Below are 26,706 nucleotides of genomic sequence, written 5' to 3' on the forward strand. Positions count from 1 at the left end.
GCTGCGATCCCCGTTACTGGCGCTGTGATCCCCGTTACTGGCGCTGTGATCCCCGTTACTGACGCTGCGATCCCTGTTACTGACCCTGCGACCCCCGTTACTATTGCTGCGATCCCCGTTACTGACGCTGCGATCCCCGTTACTGACCCTGCGATCCCCGTTACTGACGACGCGATCCCCGTTACTGACGCCGCGATCCCCGTTACTGACCCAGCGATCCCCGTTACTGACGCTGCGACCCGTTACTGACGCAGCGATCCCTGTTACTATCACCGCGATCCCCGTTACTATCTCCGCGATCCCCGTTACTGACGCCGTGACCCCCGTTACTGACGCCGCTATCCCTGTTACCGACGCCGCGACCCCCGTTATTGACCCAGCGATCCCCGTTACTGACCTTGCGACCCCAGTTACGGACGCCACGATCCCCGTTACCGACGTGGCGACCCCCGTTACTGACCCTGCGACCCCAGTTACTGACACTGCGATCCCCGTTACTGACCCAGCGATCCCGTTACTGATGCCGCGATCCCCGTTACTTACCCTGCGAACCCCGTCACTGACGCTGCGACCCCCATTACTGACCCCGCGACCCCCGTTACTGACCCTGCGATCCCCATTACTGACCCTGCGATCCCCATTACTATCGCTGCGATCCCCGTTACTATCGCTGCAACCCCCGTTACGGCCCAGCGATCCCTGTAACTGACCCTGCGATCCCCGTTACTGACCCCGCGACCCCCGTTACTGACCCCGCGATCCCTGTTATTGACCCTGCGATCCCCGTTACTGACCCCGCGACCCCCGTTACTGACCCTGCGATCCCCATTACTGACCCTGCGATCCCCATTACTATCACTGCGATCCCCATTACTATCACTGCAACCCCCGTTACGGCCCAGCGATCCCTGTAACTGACCCTGCGATCCCTGTTACTGACCCTGCGATCCCCGTTACTGACCCTGCGATCCCCATTACTGACCCTGCGATCCCCATTACTATCGCTGCGATCCCCATTACTATCACTGCAACCCCCGTTACGGCCCAGCGATCCCTGTAACTGACCCTGCGATCCCCATTACTGACCCTGCGATCCCCATTACTATCGCTGCGATCCCCATTACTATCGCTGCGATCCCCGTTACTATCACTGCAACCCCCGTTACGGCCCAGCGATCCCTGTAACTGACCCTGCGATCCCTGTTACTGACCCTGCGATCCCCGTTACTGACGCTGCGATCCCCGTTACTGACGCTGCGATCCCTGTAACTGACCCTGCGATCCCCATTACTGACCCTGCGATCCCCATTACTATCGCTGCGATCCCCGTTACTATCGCTGCGATCCCCGTTACTATCACTGCAACCCCCGTTACGGCCCAGCGATCCCCGTTACTGACCCTGCGATCCCCGTTACTGACCCTGCGATCCCCGTTACTGACCCTGCGATCCCCGTTACTGACGCTGCGATCCCCGTTACTGACGCTGCGATCCCTGTTACTGACCCTGCGACCCCGTTACTATTGCTGCGATCCCCGTTACTGACGCTGCGATCCCCGTTACTGACCCTGCGATCCCCGTTACTGACGCTGCGATCCCCGTTACTGACCCTGCGACCCCCGTTACTATTGCTGCGATCCCCGTAACTGACGCTGCGATCCCCGTTACTGACCCTGCGATCCCCGTTACTGACGCCGCGATCCCCGTTACTGACCCTGCGACCCCCGTTACTATTGCTGCGATCCCCGTAACTGACGCTGCGATCCCCGTTACTGACCCTGCGATCCCCGTTACTGACGACGCGATCCCCGTTACTGACGCCGCGATCCCCGTTACTGACCCTACGATCCCTGTTACTGACGCCGTGACCCCCGTTACTGACCCCGCGACCCCCGTTACTGACCCCGCGATCCCCGTTACTGACCCCGCGATCCCCGTTACTGACCCCGCGATCCCCGTTACTGACCCCGCGATCCCCGTTACTGACCCCGCGATCCCCGTTACTGACCCCGCATCCCCGTTACTGACCCCGCGATCCCCGTTACTGACCCCGCGATCCCCGTTACTGACCCCGCGATCTCCGTTACTGACCCCGCGACCCCCGTTACTGACCCCGCGACCCCCGTTACTGACCCCGCGATCCCCGTTACTGACCCCGCGATCCCCGTTACTGACCCCGCGATCCCCGTTACTGACCCCGCGATCCCCGTTACTGACCCCGCGATCCCCGTTACTGACCCCGCGATCCCTGTTACTATCGCACTGATCTTACTGCACCTTCTGATCGATGGAGGTCATACAAGGAACTTCCAGTTTGGTTTTCTCATGACCTTTGCGAGGTCCCTTGAAATCAGCGCTGGGTCGCTCAGAGTCCGGGGGAGTCGGCAATGTGGACGGCATGTGGCAGATAACGTGAAGCTCAAACTCAATCACGTGATAAGCAAGAGCCAATGGCAGGGTGATGCTGGTGATCTTCCCAGATGACTGAATAGTTAACGGAGCCTCAGAGATTTTGTCTATTTCAAAAAATACATAAACTGTTCTAAAAGCAAATCATGAAGAACTTCACAATAAACTAACAATAATCAACGGAAGGCTCACCCTGACCCTGGCATCGGGACCTGCTCTCCCACTGCACAACACATCGTTTATATTGTTAGTGCGACATTCCTGTACTCCCAGGGCAGGTACAGCACGGGTTAGATACAGAGTAAAGCTCCCTCTACACTGTCCCATCAAACACTCCCAGGGCAGGTACAGCACGGGGTTAGATACAGAGTAAAGCTCCCTCTACACTGTCCCATCAAACACTCCCAAGGCACGTACAGCACGGGTTAGATACAGAGTAAAGCTCCCTCTACACTGTCCCATCAAACACTCCCAGGGCAGGTACAAAGTGATGTTTTACATTTCCCACTTCCCCTGCTCTTGAAGTGATTTCCAATTATGAGGTGTTTTGTGCTCTGTTCCTATGTCCATTACAAATTGGACAGAGACCAACAGAAGCTCATCCCACCTCGGACCCTTACAGGTAGCAAACAGACTATTTCCACCCGAGCTGCCCGTCAGATAGTGGCAGACTTGAAGGAGCATGGTGGAACTCAGCCCCGTCCACTCCTCGCTCCCTGTCGCGGGTGCCCGGTGATGGGTTTGCCGAGTCACATACCCCCGCTGCTGGTGGAGACGATGGCAGTGCTGCTTGCCGAATGCAGGATGGGCAGAGTGTCGGTGATACTCAGCTGCAGGGCGTCTCCACTCTTCACTGTGTAATGCCCCGTCTGGATCGTCAACTTCACTCTCTGAGAAATACCCGCCAGGAGGCTGTCTGAATAAAGAGACGGGCATGGTTATCAGATTGGTACACGGCACACTGGCTCAACACCAGGTCACTGCACAAAGACACCGTGAGATGAGACAATGAAATGTCCACAATACTCACAATTCAGCCCTGGCTCAGTGGGCAGCACCTCCGAGTTGAAAGATCGTGGGTTCAAGCCCCACTCCAGAGACCTGAGCCCATAATCTAGGCTGACTCTCCAGTGCAGTACTGAGGGAGCGCCGCACTGTTGGAGGGGCAGTACTGAGGGAGCGCTGCACTGTCGGAGGGGCAGTACTGAGGGAGCGCTGCACTGTCGGAGGGGCAATATTGAGGGAGCGCTGCACTGTCGGAGGGGCAGTAATGAGGGAGCGCCGCACTGTTGGAGGGGCAATACTGAGGGAGCGCTGCACTGTCGGAGGGGCAGTAATGAGGGAGCGTCGCACTGTCGGAGGGGCAATACTGAGGGAGTGCCGCACTGTCGGAGGGTCAGTACTGAGGGTCAGTACTGAGGGAGCGCTGCACTGTCGGAGGGGCAGTACTGAGGGAGCGCCGCACTGTTGGAGGGTCAGTACTGAGGGAGCGCTGCACTGTCGGAGGGGCAGTACTGAGGGAGCGCCGCATTGTCGGAGGGTCAGTACTGAGGGAGCGCTGCACTGTCGGAGGGGCAGTACTGAGGGAGCGCTGCATTGTCGGAGGGGCAGTACTGAGGGAGCGCTGCATTGTCGGAGGGGCAGTACTGAGGGAGCGCTGCACTGTCGGAGGGGCAGTACTGAGGGAGCGCTGCACTGTCGGAGGGGCAGTACTGAGGGAGCGCTGCACTGTCGGAGGGGCAATATTGAGGGAGCGCTGCACTGTCGGAGGGGCAGTAATGAGGGAGCGCCGCACTGTTGGAGGGGCAATACTGAGGGAGCGCTGCACTGTCGGAGGGGCAGTAATGAGGGAGCGCCGCACTGTCGGAGGGGCAATACTGAGGGAGTGCCGCACTGTCGGAGGGTCAGTACTGAGGGTCAGTACTGAGGGAGTGCTGCACTGTCGGAGGGGCAGTACTGAGGGAGCGCCGCACTGTTGGAGGGTCAGTACTGAGGGAGCGCTGCACTGTCGGAGGGGCAGTACTGAGGGAGCGCCGCATTGTCGGAGGGGCAGTACTGAGGGAGCGCTGCATTGTCGGAGGGGCAGTACTGAGGGAGCACTGCATTGTCGGAGGGGCAGTACTGAGGGAGCACTGCACTGACGGAGGGGCAGTACTGAGGGAGCACTGCACTGTCGGAGGGACAGTACTGAGGGAGCACTGTATTGTCGGAGGGGCAGTACTGAGGGAGCGCTGCACTGTCGGAGGGGCAGTACTGAGGGAGCGCCGCACTGTCGGAGGGGCAGTACTGAGGGAGCGCCGCACTGTCGGAGGGTCAGTACTGAGGGAGCGCTGCACTGTCGGAGGGGCAGTACTGAGGGAGCGCCCCACTGTCGGAGGGGCAGTACTGAGGGAGCGCCCCACTGTCGGAGGGGCAGTACTGAGGGAGCGCTGCACTGTCGGAGGGGCAGTACTGAGGGGGCGCTGCACTGTCGGAGGGGCAGTACTGAGGGAGTGCTGCACTGTCGGAGGGACAGTACTGAGGGAGCGCTGCACTGTCGGAGGGGCAGCACTGAGGGAGCGCTGCACTGTCGGAAGATCAGTACTGAGGGGGCGCTGCACTGTCGGAGGGGCAGTACTGAGGGGGCGCTGCACTGTCGGAGGGGCAGTACTGAGGGAGTGCTGCACTGTCAGAGGGGCAGTACTGAGGGGGCGCTGCACTGTCGGAGGGGCAGTACTGAGGGAGCACTGCACTGTCGGAGGGGCAGTACTGAGGGAGCGCTGCACTGTCGGAGGGGCAGCACTGAGGGAGCGCCGCACTGTCGGAGGGGCAGTACTGAGGGAGCACTGCACTGTCGGAGGGGCAGTACTGAGGGAGCGCTGCACTGTCGGAGGGGCAGCACTGAGGGAGCGCCGCACTGTCGGAGGGGCAGCACTGAGGGAGCACTGCACTGTTGGAGTTGCCTTTTTTGGGTTTAAATTTAGATCTTAAACAGAGGTCCCGTCTGCCCTCTCAGGTGGGCATAAAAGATCCTATGGCATTACTTCGAAGAAGAGCAGGGGACTTCTCCTCGGTGTCCTGGGGCCAATATTTACCCTCAACGAACATCAGTAAAAAACATTATCTGGTCATTGATCATGTGTGGGAGCTGGCTTTGCGCAAATTGGCGGCCGCGTTTCTTGCATTACAAGAATGCTTCAGTGACTGTAACGCACTTCAGGACATGCTGAGACCACGAAAGGCGCTATACAAATGCAACTCTTTCTTTCAAACAGAACTTAAGGAATGTGAGAGTGGATCTCTTCTGGCATTGCCCACAGAAAGTCGGGAAGAAGCGGATTTCCCCCAGAGCGAATTAGTGCTGTTGTTGGGATCAGGAGGGAGCCCTGCAGCTTCAGGAGCGACTGTTTCAGCATGGTGACAAAGTCGTCAGCACACACACCACCGCCCTGTCTCAGTGACAGTGAGGCTTCAATCCCGCGACCCTTCCCGGGATCCTCCCCCCGCCCCCCGGGAACCTCTCCCAGTGTGAGCGAAGCTTCACTCCCCGCCCCGGGACCCTCCCCCGCCCCGGGACCCTCCCCCAGTGTGAGCGAAGCTTCACTCCCCCGCGACCCTCCCCCAGTGTGAGCGAAGCTTCACTCCCCGCCCCGCGACCCTCCCCCAGTGTGAGCGAAGCTTCACTCCCCGCCCCGGGACCCTCCCCCGCCCCGGGACCCTCCCCCAGTGTGAGCGAAGCTTCACTCCCCGCCCCGCGACCCTCCCCCAGTGTGAGCGAAGCTTCACTCCCCGCCCTGGGACCCTCCCCTAGTGTGAGCGAAGCTTCACTCCCCGCCCTGGGACCCTCCCCTAGTGTGAGCGAAGCTTCACTCCCCGCCCCGGGACCCTCCCCCAGTGTGAGCGAAGCTTCACTCCCCCGCGACCCTCCCCCAGTGTGAGCGAAGCTTCACTCCCCGACCTGCGACCCTCCCCCAGTGTGAGCGAAGCTTCACTCCCCGCCCCGGGACCCTCCCCTAGTGTGAGCGAAGCTTCACTCCCCGCCCCGGGACCCTCCCCCAGTGTGAGCGAAGCTTCACTCCCTGCCCCGGGACCCTCCCCTAGTGTGAGCGAAGCTTCACACCCCGACCCGGGACCCTCCCCTAGTGTGAGCGAAGCTTCACTCCCCGCCCCGGGACCCTCCCCCAGTGTGAGCGAAGCTTCACTCCCCGCCCCGGGACCCTCCCCTAGTGTGAGCACAGCTTCACAACCCGCCCCGGGACCCTCCCCCAGTGTGAGCGAAGCTTCACTCCCCGCCCCGGGACCCTCTCCCATTGTGAGCGAAGCTTCACTCCCCGCCCCGGGACCCTCCCGCCCCCCCGGGACCCTCTCCCAGTGCGAGCGAAGCTTCACTCCCCGCCCCGGGACCCTCCCCTAGTGTGAGCGAAGCTTCACTCCCCGCCCCGGGACCCTCCCCCACCCCGGGACCCTCCCCCAGTGTGAGCAAAGCGTCACTCCCCGCCCCGGGACCCTCTCCCAGTGTGAGCGAAGCATCACTCCCCGCCCTGGGACCATCCCCCGCCCCGGGACCCTCCCCCAGTGTGAGCGAAGCGTCACTCCCCGCCCCGGGGCCCTCCCCCAGTGTGAGCGAAGCGTCACTCCCCGCCCCGGGACCCTCTCCCAGTGTGAGCGAAGCGTCGCTCCCCGCCCCGGGACACTCCCCGCCCCGGGACCCTCCCCCAGTGTGAGCGAAGCGTCACTCCCCGCCCCGGGACCCTCCCCCAGTGTGAGCGAAGCGTCACTCCCCGCCCCGGGACCCTCCCCCAGTGTGAGCGAAGCGTCACTCCCCCGCGACCCTCCCCCAGTGTGAGCGAAGCTTCACTCCCCGCCCCAGGACCCTCCCCCAGTGTGAGCGAAGCGTCACTCCCCGCCCCGGGGACCCTCCCCCAGTGTGAGCGAAGCGTCACTCCCCGCCCCGGGGACCCTCCCCCAGTGTGAGCGAAGCGTCACTCCCCGCCCCGGGACCCTCCCCAAGTGTGAGCGAAGCGTCACTCCCCGCCCCGGGACCATCCCCCGCCCCGGGGACCCTCCCCCAGTGTGAGCGAAGCGTCACTCCCCGCCCCGGGGACCCTCCCCCAGTGTGAGCGAAGCGTCACTCCCCGCCCCGGGGACCATCCCCCAGTGTGAGCGAAGCGTCACTCCCCGCCCCGGGACCCTCCCCCAGTGTGAGCGAAGCGTCACTCCCCGCCCCGGGACCCTTCCCTAGTGTGAGCGAAGCGTCACTCCCCGCCCCGGGACCCTCGCCCAGTGTGAGCGAAGCGTCACTCCCCGCCCCGGGACCCTCCCCCAGTGTGAGCGAAGCGTCACTCCCCGCCCCGGGGACCCTTCCCTAGTGTGAGCAATACATTTCCAGTGAGTACAATCTTTTCCCGGGAACTGACCGGTCATTGGCTCCACTTTCAGTTGAGGCTCCTGCGAGTACACTTCGTACTGAACGATTGGATAGATGTGTGGAAGAGTGAACTGTATCCTGCCCACAGAGGCACATAGCTGGCGCAGGGTATAGGTCCCAGCTTCCTTGGCCTGAATAAAGAAATGAAAAATTCAATCGGAGGCAACGACACAAAAGCACCAACATCTTCGCAGTACAGAGGCTGCATTCTAGCCCGGGCCCGACACTAACCCGCACTGCACTGCAAAACAATCCAGGGCATTCCTCCATTCATCTGCTGAAGGCACCAACTCTCACTAGGGTACGTGTTCCACAGACACTGACTCTCACTGGGGTACGGGTTCCACAGACACTGACTCTCACTGGGGTACAGGTTCCACAGACACTGACTCTCACTGGGGTACAGGTTCCACAGACACTGACTCTCACTGGGGTACAGGTTCCACAGACACTGACTCTCACTGGGGTACGGGTTCCACACACACTGACTCTCACTGGGGTACGGGTTCCACAGACACTGACTCTCACTGGGGTACGGGTTCCACAGACACTGACTCTCACTGGGGTATGGGTTCCACAGACACTGACTCTCACTGGGGTACGGGTTCCACACACGCTGACTCTCACTGGGGTACGGGTTCCACAGGCACTGACTCTCACTGGGGTACGGGTTCCACAGACACTGACTCTCACTGGGGTACGGGTTCCACAGACACTGACTATCACTGGGGTACGGGTTCCACAGGCACTGACTCTCACTGGGGTACGGGTTCCACAGACACTGACTCTCACTGGGGTACGGGTTCCACAGACACTGACTCTCACTGGGGTACGGGTTCCACAGACACTGACTCTCACTGGGGTACGGGTTCCACAGACACTGACTCTCACTGGGGTACGGGTTCCACAGGCACTGACTCTCACTGGGGTACGGGTTCCACAGACACTGACTCTCACTGGGGTACGGGTTCCACAGACACTGACTCTCACTGGGGTACAGTTCCACAGACACTGACTCTCACTGGGGTACGGGTTCCACAGGCACTGACTCTCACTGGGGTACGGGTTCCACAGACACTGACTCTCACTGGGGTACGGGTTCCACAGGCACTGACTCTCACTGGGGTACGTGTTCCACAGACACTGATTCTCACTGGGGTACGGGTTCCACAGACACGGACTCTCACTGGGGTACGGGTTCCACAGACACTGATTCTCACTGGGGTACGGGTTCCACAGGCACTGACTCTCACTGGGGTAGGTGTTCCACAGACACTGACTCTCACTGGGGTACGGGTTCCACAGACACCGACTCTCACTGGGGTAAGGGTTCCAGACACTGACTCTCACTGGGGTACGGGTTCCACAGACACCGACTCTCACTGGGGTAAGGGTTCCAGACACTGACTCTCACTGGGGTACGGGTTCCACAGACACTGACTCTCACTGGGGTACGGGTTCCACAGGCACTGACTCTCACTGGGGTACGGGTTCCACAGACACGGACTCTCACTGGGGTACGGATTCCACACACACTGACTCTCACTGGGGTACGGGTTCCACAGACACTGACTCTCACTGGGGTACGGGTTCCACACACACTGACTCCCTGGGGTACGGGTTCCACAGACACCGACTCTCACTGGGGTGCGGGTTCCACACACACTGACTCTCACTGGGGTGCGGGTTCCACACACACTGACTCTCACTGGGGTGCGGGTTCCACACACACTGACTCTCACTGGGGTACGGGTTCCACGGACACTGACTCTCACTGGGGTACGGGTTCCACAGACACTGACTCTCGCTGGGGTAGGGGTTCCACAGACACTGACTCTAACTGGCGAACGGGTGCCACAGACACTGACTCTCACTGGGGTACGGGTTCCACACACAGACTCTCACTCGGGTACGGGTTCCACAGGCACTGACTCTCACTGGGGTACAGGTTCCACACACACTGACTCTCACTGGGGTACGGGTTCCACAGACACTGATTCTCACTGGGGTACGGGTTCCACACACACTGACTCTCACTGGGGTACGGGTTCCACAGACACCGACTCTCACTGGGGTACGGGTTCCACACACACCGACTCTCACTGGGGTACAGGTTCCACAGACACTGACTCTCACTGGGGTACGGGTTCCACACACACTGACTCTCACTGGGGTACGGGTTCCACAGACACCGACTCTCACTGGGGTACGGGTTCCACACACACTGACTCTCACTGGGGTACAGGTTCCACAGACACTGACTCTCACTGGGGTACGGGTTCCACACACACTGACTCTCACTGGGGTATGGGTTCCACAGACACTGACTCTCACTGGGGTATGGGTTCCACAGACACCGACTCTCACTGGGGTACGGGATCCACACACACTGACTCTCACTGGGATACGGGTTCCACAGACACCGACTCTCACTGGGGTATAGTTCCACAGACACCGACTCTCACTGGGGTACGGGTTCCACAGACACTGATTCTCACTGGGGTACGGGTTCCACACACACTGATTCTCACTGGGGTACGGGTTCCACACTGACTCTCACTGGGGTACGGGTTCCACACACACTGACTCTCACTGGGGTACAGTTCCACACACACTGACTCTCACTGGGGTACAGGTTCCACAGACACCGACTCTCACTGGGGTACAGGTTCCACAGACACCGACTCTCACTGGGGTACAGTTCCACACACACTGACTCTCACTGGGGTACGGGTTCCACAGACACTGACTCTCACTGGGGTACGGGTTCCACAGACACTGACTCTCACTGGGGTACGGGTTCCACAGACACTGACTCTCACTGGGGTACGGGTTCCACAGACACCGACTCTCACTGGGGTACGGGTTCCACACACACTGACTCTCACTGGGGTACAGGTTCCACAGACACCGACTCTCACTGGGGTACGGGTTCCACAGACACTGACTCTCACTGGGGTATAGTTCCACAGACACCGACTCTCACTGGGGTACAGTTCCACACACACTGACTCTCACTGGGGTACGGGTTCCACAGACACTGACTCTCACTGGGGTACAGTTCCACACACACTGACTCTCACAGGGGTACGGGTTCCACAGACACCGACTCTCAATGGGTTACGGGTTCCACACACACCGACTCTCACTGGGGTACAGGTTCCACAGACACCGACTCTCACTGCGGTACGGGTTCCACACACACTGACTCTCACTGGGGTACGGGTTCCACACACACTGACTCTCACTGGGGTACGGGTTCCACAGACACTGACTCTCACTGGGGTACGGGTTCCACAGACACCGACTCTCACTGGGGTACGGGTTCCACAGACACTGACTCTCGTTGGGGTACGGGTTCCACAGACACCGACTCTCACTGGGGTAAGGGTTCCACAGACACTGACTCTCACTGGGGTACAGTTCCACAGACACCGACTCTCACTGGGGTGCGGGTTCCACACACACTGACTCTCACTGGGGTACGGGTTCCACACACACTGATTCTCACTGGGGTGCGGGTTCCACACTGACTCTCACTGGGGTACGGGTTCCACACACACTGACTCTCACTGGGGTACGGGTTCCACGGACACTGACTCTCACTGGGGTACGGGTTCCACAGACACTGACTCTCACTGGGGTACGGGTTCCACACATACTGACTCTCACTGGGGTACGTGTTCCACAGACACTGACTCTCACTGGGGTACGGGTTCCACAGACACTGATTCTCACTGGGGTACGGGTTCCACACACACTGATTCTCACTGGGGTACGCGTTCCACACTGACTCTCACTGGGGTACGGGTTCCACACACACTCACTCTCACTGGGGTACGGGTTCCACACACACTGACTCTCACTGGGGTACGGGTTCCACACACACTGACTCTCACTGGGGTACGGGTTCCACAGACACTGACTCTCGCTGGGGTAGGGGTTCCACAGACACTGACTCTCACTGGGGTACGGGTTCCACAGACACTGACTCTCACTGGGGTACGGGTTCCACAGACACCGACTCTCACTGGGGTACGGGTTCCACAGACACTGACTCTCGTTGGGGTACGGGTTCCACAGACACCGACTCTCACTGGGGTACGGGTTCCACACACACTGACTCTCACTGGGGTACGGGTTCCACACACACTGACTCTCACTGGGGTACGGGTTCCACAGACACTGACTCTCACTGGGGTACGGGTTCCACAGACACTGACTCTCACTGAGGTACGGGTTCCACAGACACTGACTCTCACTGGGGTACGGGTTCCACACACACTGACTCTCACTGGGGTACGGGTTCCACACACACTGACTCTCACTGGGGTACGGGTTCCACACACACTGACTCTCACTGGGGTACGGGGTCCACACACACTGATTCTCACTGGGGTTCGGGTTCCACACTGACTCTCACTGGGGTAAGGGTTCCACACACACTGACTCTCACTGGGGTACGGGTTCCACGGACACTGACTCTCACTGGGGTACGGGTTCCACAGACACTGACTCTCACTGGGGTACGGGTTCCACACATACGGACTCTCACTGGGGTACGGGTTCCACACACACTGACTCTCACTGGGGTACGGGTTCCACGGACACTGACTCTCACTGGGGTACGGGTTCCACAGACACTGACTCTCACTGGGGTACGGGTTCCACACATACTGACTCTCACTGGGGTACGTGTTCCACAGACACTGACTCTCACTGGGGTACGGGTTCCACAGACACTGATTCTCACTGGGGTACGGGTTCCACACACACTGATTCTCACTGGGGTACGCGTTCCACACTGACTCTCACTGGGGTACGGGTTCCACACACACTGACTCTCACTGGGGTACGGGTTCCACACACACTGACTCTCACTGGGGTACGGGTTCCACAGACACTGACTCTCGCTGGGGTAGGGGTTCCACAGACACTGACTCTAACTGGCGTACGGGTGCCACAGACACTGACTCTCACTGGGGTACGGGTTCCACAGACACCGACTCTCACTCGGGTACGGGTTCCACACACACTGACTCTCACTGGGGTACGGGTTCCACAGACACTGACTCTCACTGGGGTATAGTTCCACAGACACCGACTCTCACTGGGGTACGGGTTCCACACACACTGACTCGCACTGGGGTATAGTTCCACAGACACCGACTCTCACTGGGGTACAGGTTCCACAGGCACTGACTCTCACTGGGGTACAGGTTCCACACACACTGACTCTCACTGGGGTACGGGTTCCACAGACACTGATTCTCACTGGGGTACGGGTTCCACACACACTGACTCTCACTGGGGTACGGGTTCCACACACACTGACTCTCACTGGGGTATAGTTCCACAGACACCGACTCTCACTGGGGTTCGGGTTCCACACACACTGACTCTCACTGGGGTACGGGTTCCACACACACTGACTCTCACTGGGGTACAGGTTCCACAGACACCGACTCTCACTGGGGTACGGGTTCCACACACACTGACTCTCACTGGGATACGGGTTCCACAGACACCGACTCTCACTGGGGTATAGTTCCACAGACACCGACTCTCACTGGGGTACGGGTTCCACACACACTGACTCTCACTGGGGTACGGGTTCCACAGACACTGATTCTCACTGGGTACGGGTTCCACACACACTGACTCTCACTGGGGTACAGGTTCCACAGACACTGACTCTCACTGGGGTACGGGTTCCACAGACACTGACTCTCACTGGGGTACGGGTTCCACAGACACTGACTCTCACTGGGGTACGGGTTCCACAGACACTGACTCTCACTGGGGTACGGGTTCCACAGACACTGACTCTCACTGGGGTACGGGTTCCACAGACACCGACTCTCACTGGGGTACGGGTTCCACACACACTGACTCTCACTGGGGTACAGGTTCCACAGACACCGACTCTCACTGGGGTACGGGTTCCACAGACACTGACTCTCACTGGGGTACGGGTTCCACACACACTGACTCTCACTGGGGTACAGTTCCACACACACTGACTCTCACTGGGGTACGGGTGCCACAGACACTGACTCTCACTGGGGTACGGGTTCCACCCACAGACTCTCACTGGGGTACGGGTTCCACAGACACTGACTCTCACTGGGGTATAGTTCCACAGACACCGACTCTCACTGGGGTACAGGTTCCACACACACTGACTCTCACTGGGGTGCGGGTTCCACACACACTGATTCTCACTGGGGTGCGGGTTCCACACTGACTCTCACTGGGGTACGGGTTCCACACACACTGACTCTCACTGGGGTACGGGTTCCACGGACACTGACTCTCACTGGGGTACGGGTTCCACAGACACTGACTCTCACTGGGGTACGGGTTCCACACATACTGACTCTCACTGGGGTACGTGTTCCACAGACACTGACTCTCACTGGGGTACAGGTTCCACAGACACTGATTCTCACTGGGGTACGGGTTCCACACACACTGATTCTCACTGGGGTACGCGTTCCACACTGACTCTCACTGGGGTACGGGTTCCACAGACACTGACTCTCACTGGGGTACGGGTTCCACAGACACTGATTCTCACTGGGGTATGGGTTCCACACACACTGACTCTCACTGGGGTACGGGTTCCACACACACTGACTCTCACTGGGGTATAGTTCCACAGACACCGACTCTCACTGGGGTTCGGGTTCCACACACACTGACTCTCACTGGGGTACGGGTTCCACAGACACCAACTCTCACTGGGGTACGGGTTCCACACACACCGACTCTCACTGGGGTACAGGTTCCACAGACACTGACTCTCACTGGGGTACGGGTTCCACACACACTGACTCTCACTGGGGTACGGGTTCCACAGACACCGACTCTCACTGGGGTACGGGTTCCACACACACTGACTCTCACTGGGGTACAGGTTCCACAGACACCGACTCTCACTGGGGTACGGGTTCCACACACACTGACTCTCACTGGGATACGGGTTCCACAGACACCGACTCTCACTGGGGTATAGTTCCACAGACACCGACTCTCACTGGGGTACGGGTTCCACACACACTGACTCTCACTGGGGTACGGGTTCCACAGACACTGATTCTCACTGGGGTACGGCTTCCACACACACTGATTCTCACTGGGGTACGGGTTCCACACTGACTCTCACTGGGGTACAGTTCCACACACACTGACTCTCACTGGGGTACAGGTTCCACAGACACCGACTCTCACTGGGGTACAGGTTCCACAGACACTGACTCTCACTGGGGTACGGGTTCCACAGACACTGACTCTCACTGGGGTACGGGTTCCACAGACACTGACTCTCACTGGGGTACGGGTTCCACAGACACTGACTCTCACTGGGGTATGGGTTCCACAGACACTGACTCTCACTGGGGTACGGGTTCCACAGACACCGACTCTCACTGGGGTACGGGTTCCACACACACTGACTCTCACTGGGGTACAGGTTCCACAGACACCGACTCTCACTGGGGTACGGGTTCCACAGACACTGACTCTCACTGGGGTATAGTTCCACAGACACCGACTCTCACTGGGGTACAGTTCCACACACACTGACTCTCACTGGGGTACGGGTTCCACAGACACTGACTCTCACTGGGGTACAGTTCCACACACACTGACTCTCACTGGGGTACGGGTTCCACAGACACCGACTCTCAATGGGTTACGGGTTCCACACACACCGACTCTCACTGGGGTACAGGTTCCACAGACACCGACTCTCACTGCGGTACGGGTTCCACACACACTGACTCTCACTGGGGTATGGGTTCCACACACACTGACTCTCACTGGGGTACGGGTTCCACAGACACTGACTCTCACTGGGGTACGGGTTCCACAGACACCGACTCTCACTGGGGTACGGGTTCCACAGACACTGACTCTCGTTGGGGTACGGGTTCCACAGACACTGACTCTCTTTGGGGTACGGGTTCCACAGACACCGACTCTCACTGGGGTACGGGTTCCACACACACTGACTCTCACTGGGGTACGGGTTCCACACACACTGACTCTCACTGGGGTACGGGTTCCACAGACACTGACTCTCACTGGGGTACGGGTTCCACAGACACTGACTCTCACTGAGGTACGGGTTCCACAGACACTGACTCTCACTGGGGTACGGGTTCCACACACACTGACTCTCACTGGGGTACGGGTTCCACACACACTGACTCTCAGTGGGGTACAGGTTCCACAGACACTGACTCTCACTGGGGTACGGGTTCCACACACACTGACTCTCACTGGGGTACAGGTTCCACAGACACTGACTCTCACTGGGATACGGGTTCCACAGACACCGACACTCACTGGGGTATAGTTCCACAGACACCGACTCTCACTGGGGTACGGGTTCCACAGACACTGACTCTCACTGGGGTACGGGTTCCACACACACTGACTCTCACTGGGGTACAGTTCCACACACACTGACTCTCACTGGGGTACAGGTTCCACAGACACCGACTCTCAATGGGGTACAGGTTCCACAGACACCGACTCTCACTGGGGTACAGTTCCACACACACTGACTCTCACTGGGGTACGGGTTCCACAGACACTGACTCTCACTGGGGTACGGGTTCCACAGACACTGACTCTCACTGGGGTACGGGTTCCACAGACACTGACTCTCACTGGGGTACGGGTTCCACAGACACTGACTCTCACTGGGGTATAGTTCCACAGACACCGACTCTCACTGGGGTACAGTTCCACACACACTGACTCTCACTGGGGTACGGGTTCCACAGACACTGACTCTCACTGGGGTACAGTTCCACACACACTGACTCTCACTGGGGTACGGGTTCCACAGACACCGACTCTCAATGGGTTACGGGTTCCACAGACACCGACTCTCACTGGGGTACGGGTTCCACACACACCGACTCTCACTGGGGTACAGGTTCCACAGACACCGACTCTCACTGCGGTACGGGTTCCACACACACTGACTCTCACTGGGGTACGGGTTCCACAGACACCGACTCTCACTGGGGTACGGGTTCCACAGACACCGACTCTCACTGGGGTACGGGTTCCACAGACACCGACTCTCGTTGGGGTACGGGTTCCACAGACACCGACTCTCACTGGGGTACGGGTTCCACAGACACCGACTCTCGTTGGGGTACGGGTTCCACAGACACCGACTCTCACTGGGGTACGGGTTCCACAGACACTGACTCTCACTGGGGTACGGGTTGCACACACACTGACTCTCACTGGGGTACGGGTTCCACACACACTGACTCTCACTGGGGTACGGGGTCCACACACACTGATTCTCACTGGGGTACGGGTTCCACACTGACTCTCACTGGGGTAAGGGTTCCACACACACTGACTCTCACTGGGGTACGGGTTCCACGGACACTGACTCTCACTGGGGTACTGGTTCCACAGACACTGACTCTCACTGGGGTACGGGTTCCACAGACACTGACTCTCACTGGGGTACGTGTTCCACAGACACTGACTCTCACTGGGGTACGGGTTCCACAGACACTGATTCTCACTGGGGTACGGGTTCCACACACACTGATTCTCACTGGGGTACGGGTTCCACACTGACTCTCACTGGGGTACGGGTTCCACAGACACTGACTCTCACTGGGGTACAGTTCCACAGACACCGACTCTCACTGGGGTACGGGTTCCACACACACTGACTCTCACTGGGGTATAGTTCCACAGACACCGACTCTCACTGGGGTACAGGTTCCACAGGCACTGACTCTCACTGGTGTACAGGTTCCACACACACTGACTCTCACTGGGGTACGGGTTCCACAGATTCTCACTGGGGTACGGGTTCCACACACACTGACTCTCACTGGGGTACGGGTTCCACACACACTGACTCTCACTGGGGTACAGTTCCACAGACACCGACTCTCACTGGGGTACGGGTTCCACACACACTGACTCTCACTGGGGTACAGGTTCCACAGACACCGACTCTCACTGGGGTATGGCTTCCACACACACTGACTCTCACTGGGGTACAGGTTCCACAGACACCGACTCTCACTGGGGTACGGGTTCCACACACACTGACACTCACTGGGGTACGGGTTCCACAGACACCGACTCTCACTGGGGTACGGGTTCCACACACACTGACTCTCACTGGGGTACGGGTTCCACAGACACCGACTCTCACTGGGGTACGGGTTCCACACACACTGACTCTCACTGGGGTACAGGTTCCACAGACACTGACTCACTGGGGTACGGGTTCCACACACACTGACTCTCACTGGGGTACGGGTTCCACAGACACTGACTCTCACTGGGGTACGGGTTCCACACACACTGACTCTCACTGGGGTAAAGGTTCCACAGACACTGACTCTCACTGGGGTATGGGTTCCACAGACACCGACTCTCACTGGGGTACGGGTTCCACACACACTGACTCTCACTGGGATACGGGTTCCACAGACACCGACTCTCACTGGTGTACGGGGTCCACACACACTGACTCCCTATCCCTCATCTCTCTCTCCTACCTGCCAAACCTCCAGGTTTTCTACCTGTGGCCTCATGCTCACCCCTGCCTTTTCCCCACCATCAGTCACATCAGCACTGTTCTGCGTAACTCTCTCCAAACACCTCCGACACTCTGCTGCTCCGTCGTCGAACCCCAGCCCACCCCCACCGCCCAGGATCTCGCCGCTGGCTCGGAGATTGCTCTCCTCTCGGAGGTGCCTGCGGGTGTTGTGCGTGCTGTAGAAACACGAGTGGGCTGTCACTGATGCAGATCCACCTTCAGTGGGCAGTGGGGAAACTGTGCCACTGATTATTTTGGTTCTAGTTCAGATCTAAAAGCACTGGCCTCAGTCTTGAAGTGGACGGTGTTAATCCCCGGTTGCAGCAGGAGGTTGCTGGTTCGTAAGGCGTGTGCAGCATCGTCTACGGCCAGTCCCGAGGAGCGCTCGAGCGAGGTGCTGCTCTCCTGCCTCTGCAGCAGCAGGTGCATGTTCTTGCAGATTATGCCGCTGGAGTTTAGCGAGCTGTCCGAGGGACTCCGGTCGTGAAGCTCGCAAAGTTCGATGAAAGGCTGGCTGCTGCGGGCGGAGGGGTGGCCAGCGGGCTCGCCTGGGAAAAGGAAGATCCCGCTCGTGTTGCGACTCCGCCCGCCAATCTCGCCGCTCCTCTTGGACGTGTCTTTGCCCACAGTGAGGTGCAGGTGAACAGAGAGCTGATCCAGAGGCACCGGGAGGGGCATGAGACTGTGCAGAGTCAGCTGCATGTCCAAGACGCCCCCCACATGCACCACCGCACTCACAGGATTAAAGTGTAAACTCTTCAGCTGGGCAAAGCCCTCCATCCCAAGCAGCAGCCGATCTTCTGAAAACACAGAGCAGAGCAGTTTAACCAACGTCTCTCCCCGACCCCTGACCCCACCCCCCTCTCCACCCCGACCCTCCACCGACGCCGAAACCCCCCCCCCCCGCCGAGCACAATGCCCCAGTAAAACGCTGCACCCCCATATTGTGTGATGCAGAGTTTGGGCGGGACGGTGCACATTCTCTCATGGTGCGGGCAATGAGTTGTAAAGCTGGCCGCTCTCACCTTGCCCACTGGCAGGCTGCCTGGCCAGGCTCAGGATCTCCTGGCAGAAGTGTGTCCGTTCCGTTTCCGTCAGGTGGGCATCGCCAGCCAGCAGGCTGCTCGTCTGGAGGTAGCTGGGAAACTGGGTTAAGGGAGGGTAACAAAACACCACCCACGTCTGGGTCCAGACTGCCTGCCCGCCTGGTCTCGGCACTGCCTCACCCCCGGAGGGTCCCAGCTCACGGCCACTGACCTGCCTTACACCCAAACAATCGCATGCAAACACAAGCGTCGTGTCAGAAATTACACACAAAACGACAGAAAGGACACAATTGTGGCGCCATTTTACTGAACAGCACAGGATCATAGAGTTGATTATTCATGGAATTACATCGAGAGCACAGCACGGAAACAGGCCACACGAGCTTCCTGCCACCCCTCTTCATCTCACCCTATCAACGTATCCTTCCATTCCTTTCTCCCTCATGTGTACATCCAGCTTCCCCTTAAAGACATCTCTCCCATTCGCCTCAACCACTCCCTGTGGCAGCGAGTTCCACATTCTCACCATTCAGTTAATTTGATGGTAGAGTTGGTATGACCGGTGTGGTACTGAGTCAGAGTCTGTGCGGAGTTAGCCGACCTCAGTAGCTGGGGGTGGGGGGGCTGCAATGGCCACCAGTGCCCTGGGGCTGATGTGAGGGGAATCAGCTACTAACTCCACCCCCCGCCCCCAGGACTATGCACGGCCCACTGGCTCCAAGCAGCAGACGTGTGTGTGCCTGGGCCAGGAGGCTGCTAGTCTGCGGTCCCGGCTCTCGGCGCAACAGTCCCGGCTCTCGATACAATGAATGAAGTGGCGGCAAACCAGCAGGGAGTGCACCGGCATGGTGCTAGAGGTGGGCGCTGGTACACCACGGCCGGGGGGGGGGGCTTGTACCAGTACACTGGGGGGGGGGGGGTGGGGGGGGACACTGAGGGGGGGGGACACACTGAGGGGGGGGGGACACTGAGGGGGGGGGACACTGAGGGGGGGGGGGACACTGAGGGGGGGGGGGACACTGAGGGGGGGGGGACACTGAGGGGGGGGGGGGGACACTGAGGGGGGGGGGACACTGAGGGGGGGGGACACTGAGGGGGGGGGACACTGAGGGGGGGGGACACTGAGGGGGGGGGACACTGAGGGGGGGGGGACACTGAGGGGGGGGACACTGAGGGGGGGGGGGACACTGAGGGGGGGGACACTGAGGGGGGGGGACACTGAGGGGGGACACACTGAGGGGGGGGACACTGAGGGGGGGGACACTGAGGGGGGGGACACTGAGGGGGGGGACACTGAGGGGGGGGACACTGAGGGGGGGGGGACACTGAGGGGGGGACACTGAGGGGGGGGACACTGAGGGGGGGGACACTGAGGGGGGGGACACTGAGGGGGGGGACACTGAGGGGGGGGACACTGAGGGGGGGGGGGACGACACTGGGTGGGGGGGGGGTACGGTGTACAAGGATACTTCTCGGTCTGCTGAAGCCGATTCTGACACTCAGCCAGTTGTTTTCTGGTGTGGGCGATTGGTAATGCCCATCCCTCGGCCTGGTACGTCTTCAGTGCCTCCTGGAGGTAGGTTTCAGCTTTCTGAGGTTCCCCCTTTCTCCTAAAAACAAGAAAACTAAAATCAGATTACAGATAAAAACCGAGAATGCTGGAAACACTCAGCATCTGACCTGAAACGCTGACTCTGTTTCTCTCTCAGATGCTGCCGGACCTGCTGAGTGTTTCCAGCATTTTATGTTTTGATTTCAGATTTCCAGCATCCACATGTTGGTCAAAGAGGAGGGTTTTAAAGGAGGAGATAACTGGCCATTAACTGGATCCTCTTGGGAGCAAAATGGCTCCTGCATTTTCCTATATAACAAGCACTTCACTTCAAAGTCATTCTTTGTTTGTGCAGAGATTTGAGACATGGTGCGGAACGTTAATCTGGAGGCGGGTTGGGAGCGGTGGGGTGGAAAGCGATGGGGAAACTCAGGAGCACTGATTCCCGCCCGCAGCGAACCAGCTGGAGAGGAGGGAGGGAGGGAGGGACGGGCCGGGGGGGCGGAAATCGGGGGGGGGGGGGGCGGAGGTTGAGCGGGGCCAGAGGTTCCTCGGGGGGGGGGGGGGGGAGCGGGGAGGTGTGGGGTCAGGGAGCGGAGACCTGGTGGTGGCAAGGCAGGACACTGGATCCAGCAGGTAAGGGGAAAGGCACAAACCTCCTGGGTCCAGCAGTTCTCGCCTCCCTTTAGCTGCCGGGTTTCCCGAGGCCCGAGAAACTCGGCCAGCCACAGATAAATTTAAAATGGTGCTTCAAAATAAGGCACGGAGCCTCATTATAAAATACTTAAAGTGCCAACCTGCCTCCTGGGAGCGGATTGGCCGCCTGCCTCCGTTAAAACCAGAAGTGGGCAGGTCGGGGTCGGGATTCAGATTTTTAACACTTTAACCTCCCATCCGACCCAAACCCACCCATTTTTTTAGGTTAAAATTCCTCCCATAGTCTTAGGATGTGGGCGTCGCTGGCAAGGCCAGCATTTATTGCCCATCCCTAATTGCCCTCGAGAAGGGGGTGGTGAGCCGTCTTCTTGAACCGCTGCAGTCCGTGTGGTGAAGGTGCTCCCACAGCGCTGTGAGGTACCAATGCTGCCCTTGTCCTTCTAGGTGGCAGAGGTCGCGGGTTTGGGAGGTGCTGCTGAAGAAGCCTTGTCGAGTTGCTGCAGTGCATCTTGTAGATGGTACACACTGTAGCCATGGTGCGCCGGTGGTGGAGGGAGTGAATGTTGAAGGTGGTGGATGGGGTGCCAATCAGACGGGCTGTTTTGTCCTGGATGGTGTCGAGCTTCTCGAGTGTTGTTGGAGCTGCACTCATCCAGGCAAGTGGAGAGTATTCCATCACACTCCTTACTTGTGCCTTGTAGGTGGTGGAAAGGCTTTGGGGAGTCAGGAGGTGAGACACTCGCCGCAGAATACCCAGCCTCTGACCTGCTCTTGTTGCCACAGTATTTATGTGGCCGGTCCAGTTAAGTTTCTGGGCAATGGTGACCCCCCAGGATGTTGATGGTGGGGGATTCGGCGATGGTAATGCCGTTGAATGTCAAGGGGCGGTGGTTAGACTCTCGCTTGTTGGAGATAGTCATTGCCTGGCACTTGTGTGGCGCGAATGTTACCTGCCACTTATCAGCCCAAACCTGAACGTTGTCCAGGTCTTGTTGCATGTGGGCATGGACTGCTTCATTATCTGAGGAGTTGTGAATGGAACTGAACACTGTGCAGTCATCAGCGAACATCCCCATTTCTGACTTTATGATGGAGGGAAGTTCATTGATGAAGCATTGATTTGAGAAGGGGATAAGAAAATATTAAATTACAAGCATCGTGTGTGAAAACCAATCCTTCGTGGCCACGCTTGCATCAGGCGCGAATACTGTGTTAATGCTCTTTGTACTAATCGTGGGATTTTGCTCGAATATTATTAGTTAATGCTTCCTACACTAATCCTGGGGGTATGCTCTTAGTACTAATACCAGGGTTATGTTTAGTACTATCATAGAAATTTACAGCACAGAAGGAGGCCATTCGGCCCATCGTGTCTGTGCCGGCCGACAAAGAGCTCTCCAGCCGAATCCCACTTTCCAGCTCTTGGTCCGTAGCCCTGTAGGTTACGGCACTTCAAGTGCATATCCAACTACTTTTTAAATGTGATGAGGGTTTCTGCCTCTACCACCCTTTCAGGCAGTGAGTTCCAGACCCCCACCACCCTCTGGGTGAAGAAATTTCCCCTCAAATCTCTTTCAAACCTTCCCCCAATTACTTTAAATCTGTGCCCCCTGGTTATTGGCCTCTCTGCTAAGGGAAATAGGTCCTTCCTATCCACTCTATCTAGGCCCCTCTTAATTTTATACACCTTAATAAGGTCTCCCCTCAGCCTCCTCTGTTTCAAAGAAAACAAACCCAGCCTATCCAATCTTTCCTCATAGCTAAAATTCCCCAGCCCAGGCAACATCCTTGTAAATCTCCTCTGCATCCTCTCCAGTGCAATCACATCCTTCCTGTAATGTGGTTGTAGTGTATGTGCTTTCAGTTAGAACTACTTTTTACAGCTCCTGTATACTGTAGTACCGGCAGTAACCACACCGGTATATAAGCTGTGCGCATGCCTCTGTACTCCAGTCTCGAGATGACCCTCCTCCAGTAAAGACCTGTTGTTTGTTTATGTACAGCATCCGTGTAATTCTTTATCCACTGAACCACGGATCTAACAGTAGCGACGAGTGTGGACGCGAATCTACCTGCAACATTAAACAAAAAAAACCCCCAAAAAATAGTCGAGTCCAGGAACACAGACATCGACCGCGAGCAACCGCCCAGCAGTCAGGCAGAGATCCAACTTCGCTGGGGAGGCTGTGGAGAGCCGGGCTTGGTTCCCCAGCCACAACGAGCAGTAAGAGACCGACGACAGGTCCTGAGCAGATCCTTCCCGAGCAGCGGCGGCTCGAGCCGACCGACGGCAGAGAGCGAGAGCCGGGCAGCGTCGACGGGGTAAGAAAGAGGGTGAAGAGAGCAGGGCGCAGCCGGGGGTTGATCACCGAGCGGCGTCGTGGAAAAATACTGCAAACCGGAGAGAGAGGGTAAGAAACAGCCAGGTTCTAGACCGAGTGGCGTCGACCAATATCAAGAGAAGAACGCACAGAGCACAGCCAGGGATCACGGGCTAATCAGGGTCCATGGGGCGAAGCAAGAGGAGACGCCATTGAGCCGCAGAGAAGCAGGGAGAGCGCGGGAGACGCCATTGAGCCGCGGAAAAGCAGGGAGAGCGCGGGAGGCGCCATTGAGCCGCGGAGGAGGAGGAAGAGCGCGGGAGACGCCATTTTGCGAAGCCGCAGCGGAGAAGACGGGCGAGCGCGGGAAGGAAGGAAAGCGCGGGAGACACCATTTTGTGCCAGCGGAGAAGGGGAAGCGCGGGAGGCGCCATTGGTGATAGTTAACGCACAACCAGGGATGCCGAAGAGTGGCAGTATCTCTACGTTCGACAATGAAGTCGAAGATTGGGCGACATATGTGGAACGTATTGAGGTGTACTGCAGGGCGAATGAAGTGCCAGATGCTAATAAAGCACTGGTTCTGTTAAATTCCATGGGTGCAAAAACTTATGGGTTACTGCGGAATCTAATAACCCCAGAGAAGCCGGTAAACAAGGATTTTGGAAGCATAGTAGAAATTCTACAGGACCACTTAAACCCCACACCGCTGCTGATAGCAGAACGATTTAAGTTCCATAAAAGGAACCAACACAAAGATGAAAGCAATGCTGAGTACCTAACGGAACTGCGCAAGCTATCGAAATACTGCCAGTTTGGAGCGGGACTAGCAGACACGTTAAGGGACAAGTTTGTGTGTGGGCTACAAAGTGAAGGAACCCAGAAACAGCTTCTATCAGAAAAGGATCTTATGCTGGACAAGGCTTTCAGTATGGCAGTATCACACGAAGCAGCCGCAAGGGGCGCTGCAGAGATACAACGGAGACCGCAAGAATACGGCACCAACGAAATGACCTATGGAACAGGGAAGTGCTATCACTGCGGCAGAAAAACACATGACCAGAAAGATTGTTGGTTCAAGGACCAAGTGTGCAGACAGTGTGGGAAAGCAGGACACATAGCAAGAGTCTGCAGGTCTGGGAAGAAAACCAACAGTAAGAAATCTCCACAGGAGAAGTACAAAAAGGTACACCAGGTGATGGACAGTGGTTCAGACGAACAGAAAAGTGACACAGACTCCGGAAGTAAGGAGCTGGGTTGTCTGAAACTACATAATGTAACCGAAATAGAGGATCACCAGACTATCTGGGTTACACTCAAGATAGACGGAGTCCAAGTGGAAATGGAATTGGACACAGGGTCAGCTCTAACAGTCATAAATCAAAGAGACTACAAGCGGCTATTTTCACACATACCCTTGAAAGCTACAGAGATTGTCTTGAAGACGTATACGGGGCAAAAAGTCTACCCCAAAGGAAAAATAAGGGTGAAAGTGACATATAAAGGTCAGGAAATACCTAAAATGGATATATATGTATTGCCAAATGGAGGACCACCACTGCTAGGACGTGAGTGGATCCGGAAGATACATTTAGATTGGCATTCCATACAGGCACTGAAGGTGGAGGCCAAAAAGGATGACGATGTCACACCTGGACGACTGTCAAAAATGCTAACTGACGCAAAAGAAGTGTTCCAGGAGGGACTAGGAACACTAAAAGGAATAACAGCAACAATTAAAATAGAGGATAATGCAAGCCCAAAGTTTCTGAAGGCCAGACCAGTGACTTATGCGATCAGACCAGCGGTTGAAGCAGAGCTGGAAGGGTTGGAACATTCAGGAGCACTGTCCAAAGTGGACTGGAGCGAGTGGGCAACACCCATCGTCCCTGTAATGAAGAGGTCGTTGAGTAATACGCCTGGGGAACCAAAGAAGATCCGCATCTGTGGGGATTTTAAGGTGACAGTGAACCCAGTCCTTCACACGGTGCAATATCCGCTTCCACGAATTGAGGATATTTTCGCCTCGCTATCTGGTGGTAAACGCGTCACCAAAATTGATCTAGCCCAGGCGTACTTGCAAATGGAGGTAGAAGAAGCTTCGAAACATTACCTTACGATCAACACCCATAAAGGTCTCTATCAATACAACTGGCTGGTGTTTGGAGTAGCCTCGGCTCCGGCTATCTGGCAAAGGGTGATGGATCAGGTCCTGCAAGGGATTCCAGGGACCCAGTGTTATTTGGACGACATCTTGGTCATGGGCAAAAATGACGGTGATCACCTCGCTAACTTGGAGAAGGTGCCCGCCAGATTAAAGGAATATGGGCTACGAGCTAATCGCCACAAGTGCGAGTTTTTCCAGAAACAGATCTCGTATTGCGGCCACGTCATCGATGAAGAGGGGTTACATAAGTCTCCTGACAAGATTGAGGCAGTAGTCAAGGCTCCAGCACCGGAAAATGTGTCACAACTGAGGTCGTTCCTCAGGCTGGTAAACTATTACCACAAGTTCTTACCAAATTTGTCTACGGTACTACACCCGCTGAACACCCTACTGCAAACAGGGGTACCATGGAAGTGGGATGACGAACGTAGACGAGCTTTCCAGAAGTGTAAAGAATTGATCACATCAAAAGAGGTGTTGGCCTATTTCAACCCAGCACTACCAATTCGTTTGGCATGTGATGCATCACCCTACGGCATTGGAGCGGT

At 57.6% G+C, this 26,706-nt stretch overlaps 2 protein-coding genes across 7 annotated transcripts in view; both read right to left on the reverse strand.

The window, feature by feature from the left end:
• Window positions 1-26,706, reverse strand: part of rrp1 (ribosomal RNA processing 1) — a 428,065-nt gene that overhangs the window by 342,628 nt on the left and 58,731 nt on the right. The window lies entirely within an intron of this gene.
• trappc10 (trafficking protein particle complex subunit 10) overlaps window positions 1-26,706 on the reverse strand; it is a 98,895-nt gene that overhangs the window by 30,533 nt on the left and 41,656 nt on the right. For 2 of the 3 annotated variants that reach the window (XM_086007330.1, XM_086007328.1), the window contains exons 11-16: window positions 20,931-21,071; window positions 19,441-19,553; window positions 18,701-19,215; window positions 7,805-7,946; window positions 3,166-3,324; window positions 2,277-2,515 (exon numbers count right to left, since the gene is read on the reverse strand). In XM_086007330.1, coding sequence (XP_085863456.1) covers window positions 2,277-2,515; window positions 3,166-3,324; window positions 7,805-7,946; window positions 18,701-19,215; window positions 19,441-19,553; window positions 20,931-21,071 — 1,309 coding nt within the window. The remainder of the gene's footprint in view (window positions 1-2,276; window positions 2,516-3,165; window positions 3,325-7,804; window positions 7,947-18,700; window positions 19,216-19,440; window positions 19,554-20,930; window positions 21,072-26,706) is intronic. The other variant, XM_086007329.1, reaches the window with a different exon arrangement.

The sequence above is a fragment of the Somniosus microcephalus genome, chromosome 14 (genome assembly GCF_052327205.1).
Source record: "Somniosus microcephalus isolate GS21.2 chromosome 14, FLI_Smic_1.0, whole genome shotgun sequence".
In the NCBI taxonomy this organism is placed as follows: domain Eukaryota; kingdom Metazoa; phylum Chordata; class Chondrichthyes; order Squaliformes; family Somniosidae; genus Somniosus; species Somniosus microcephalus.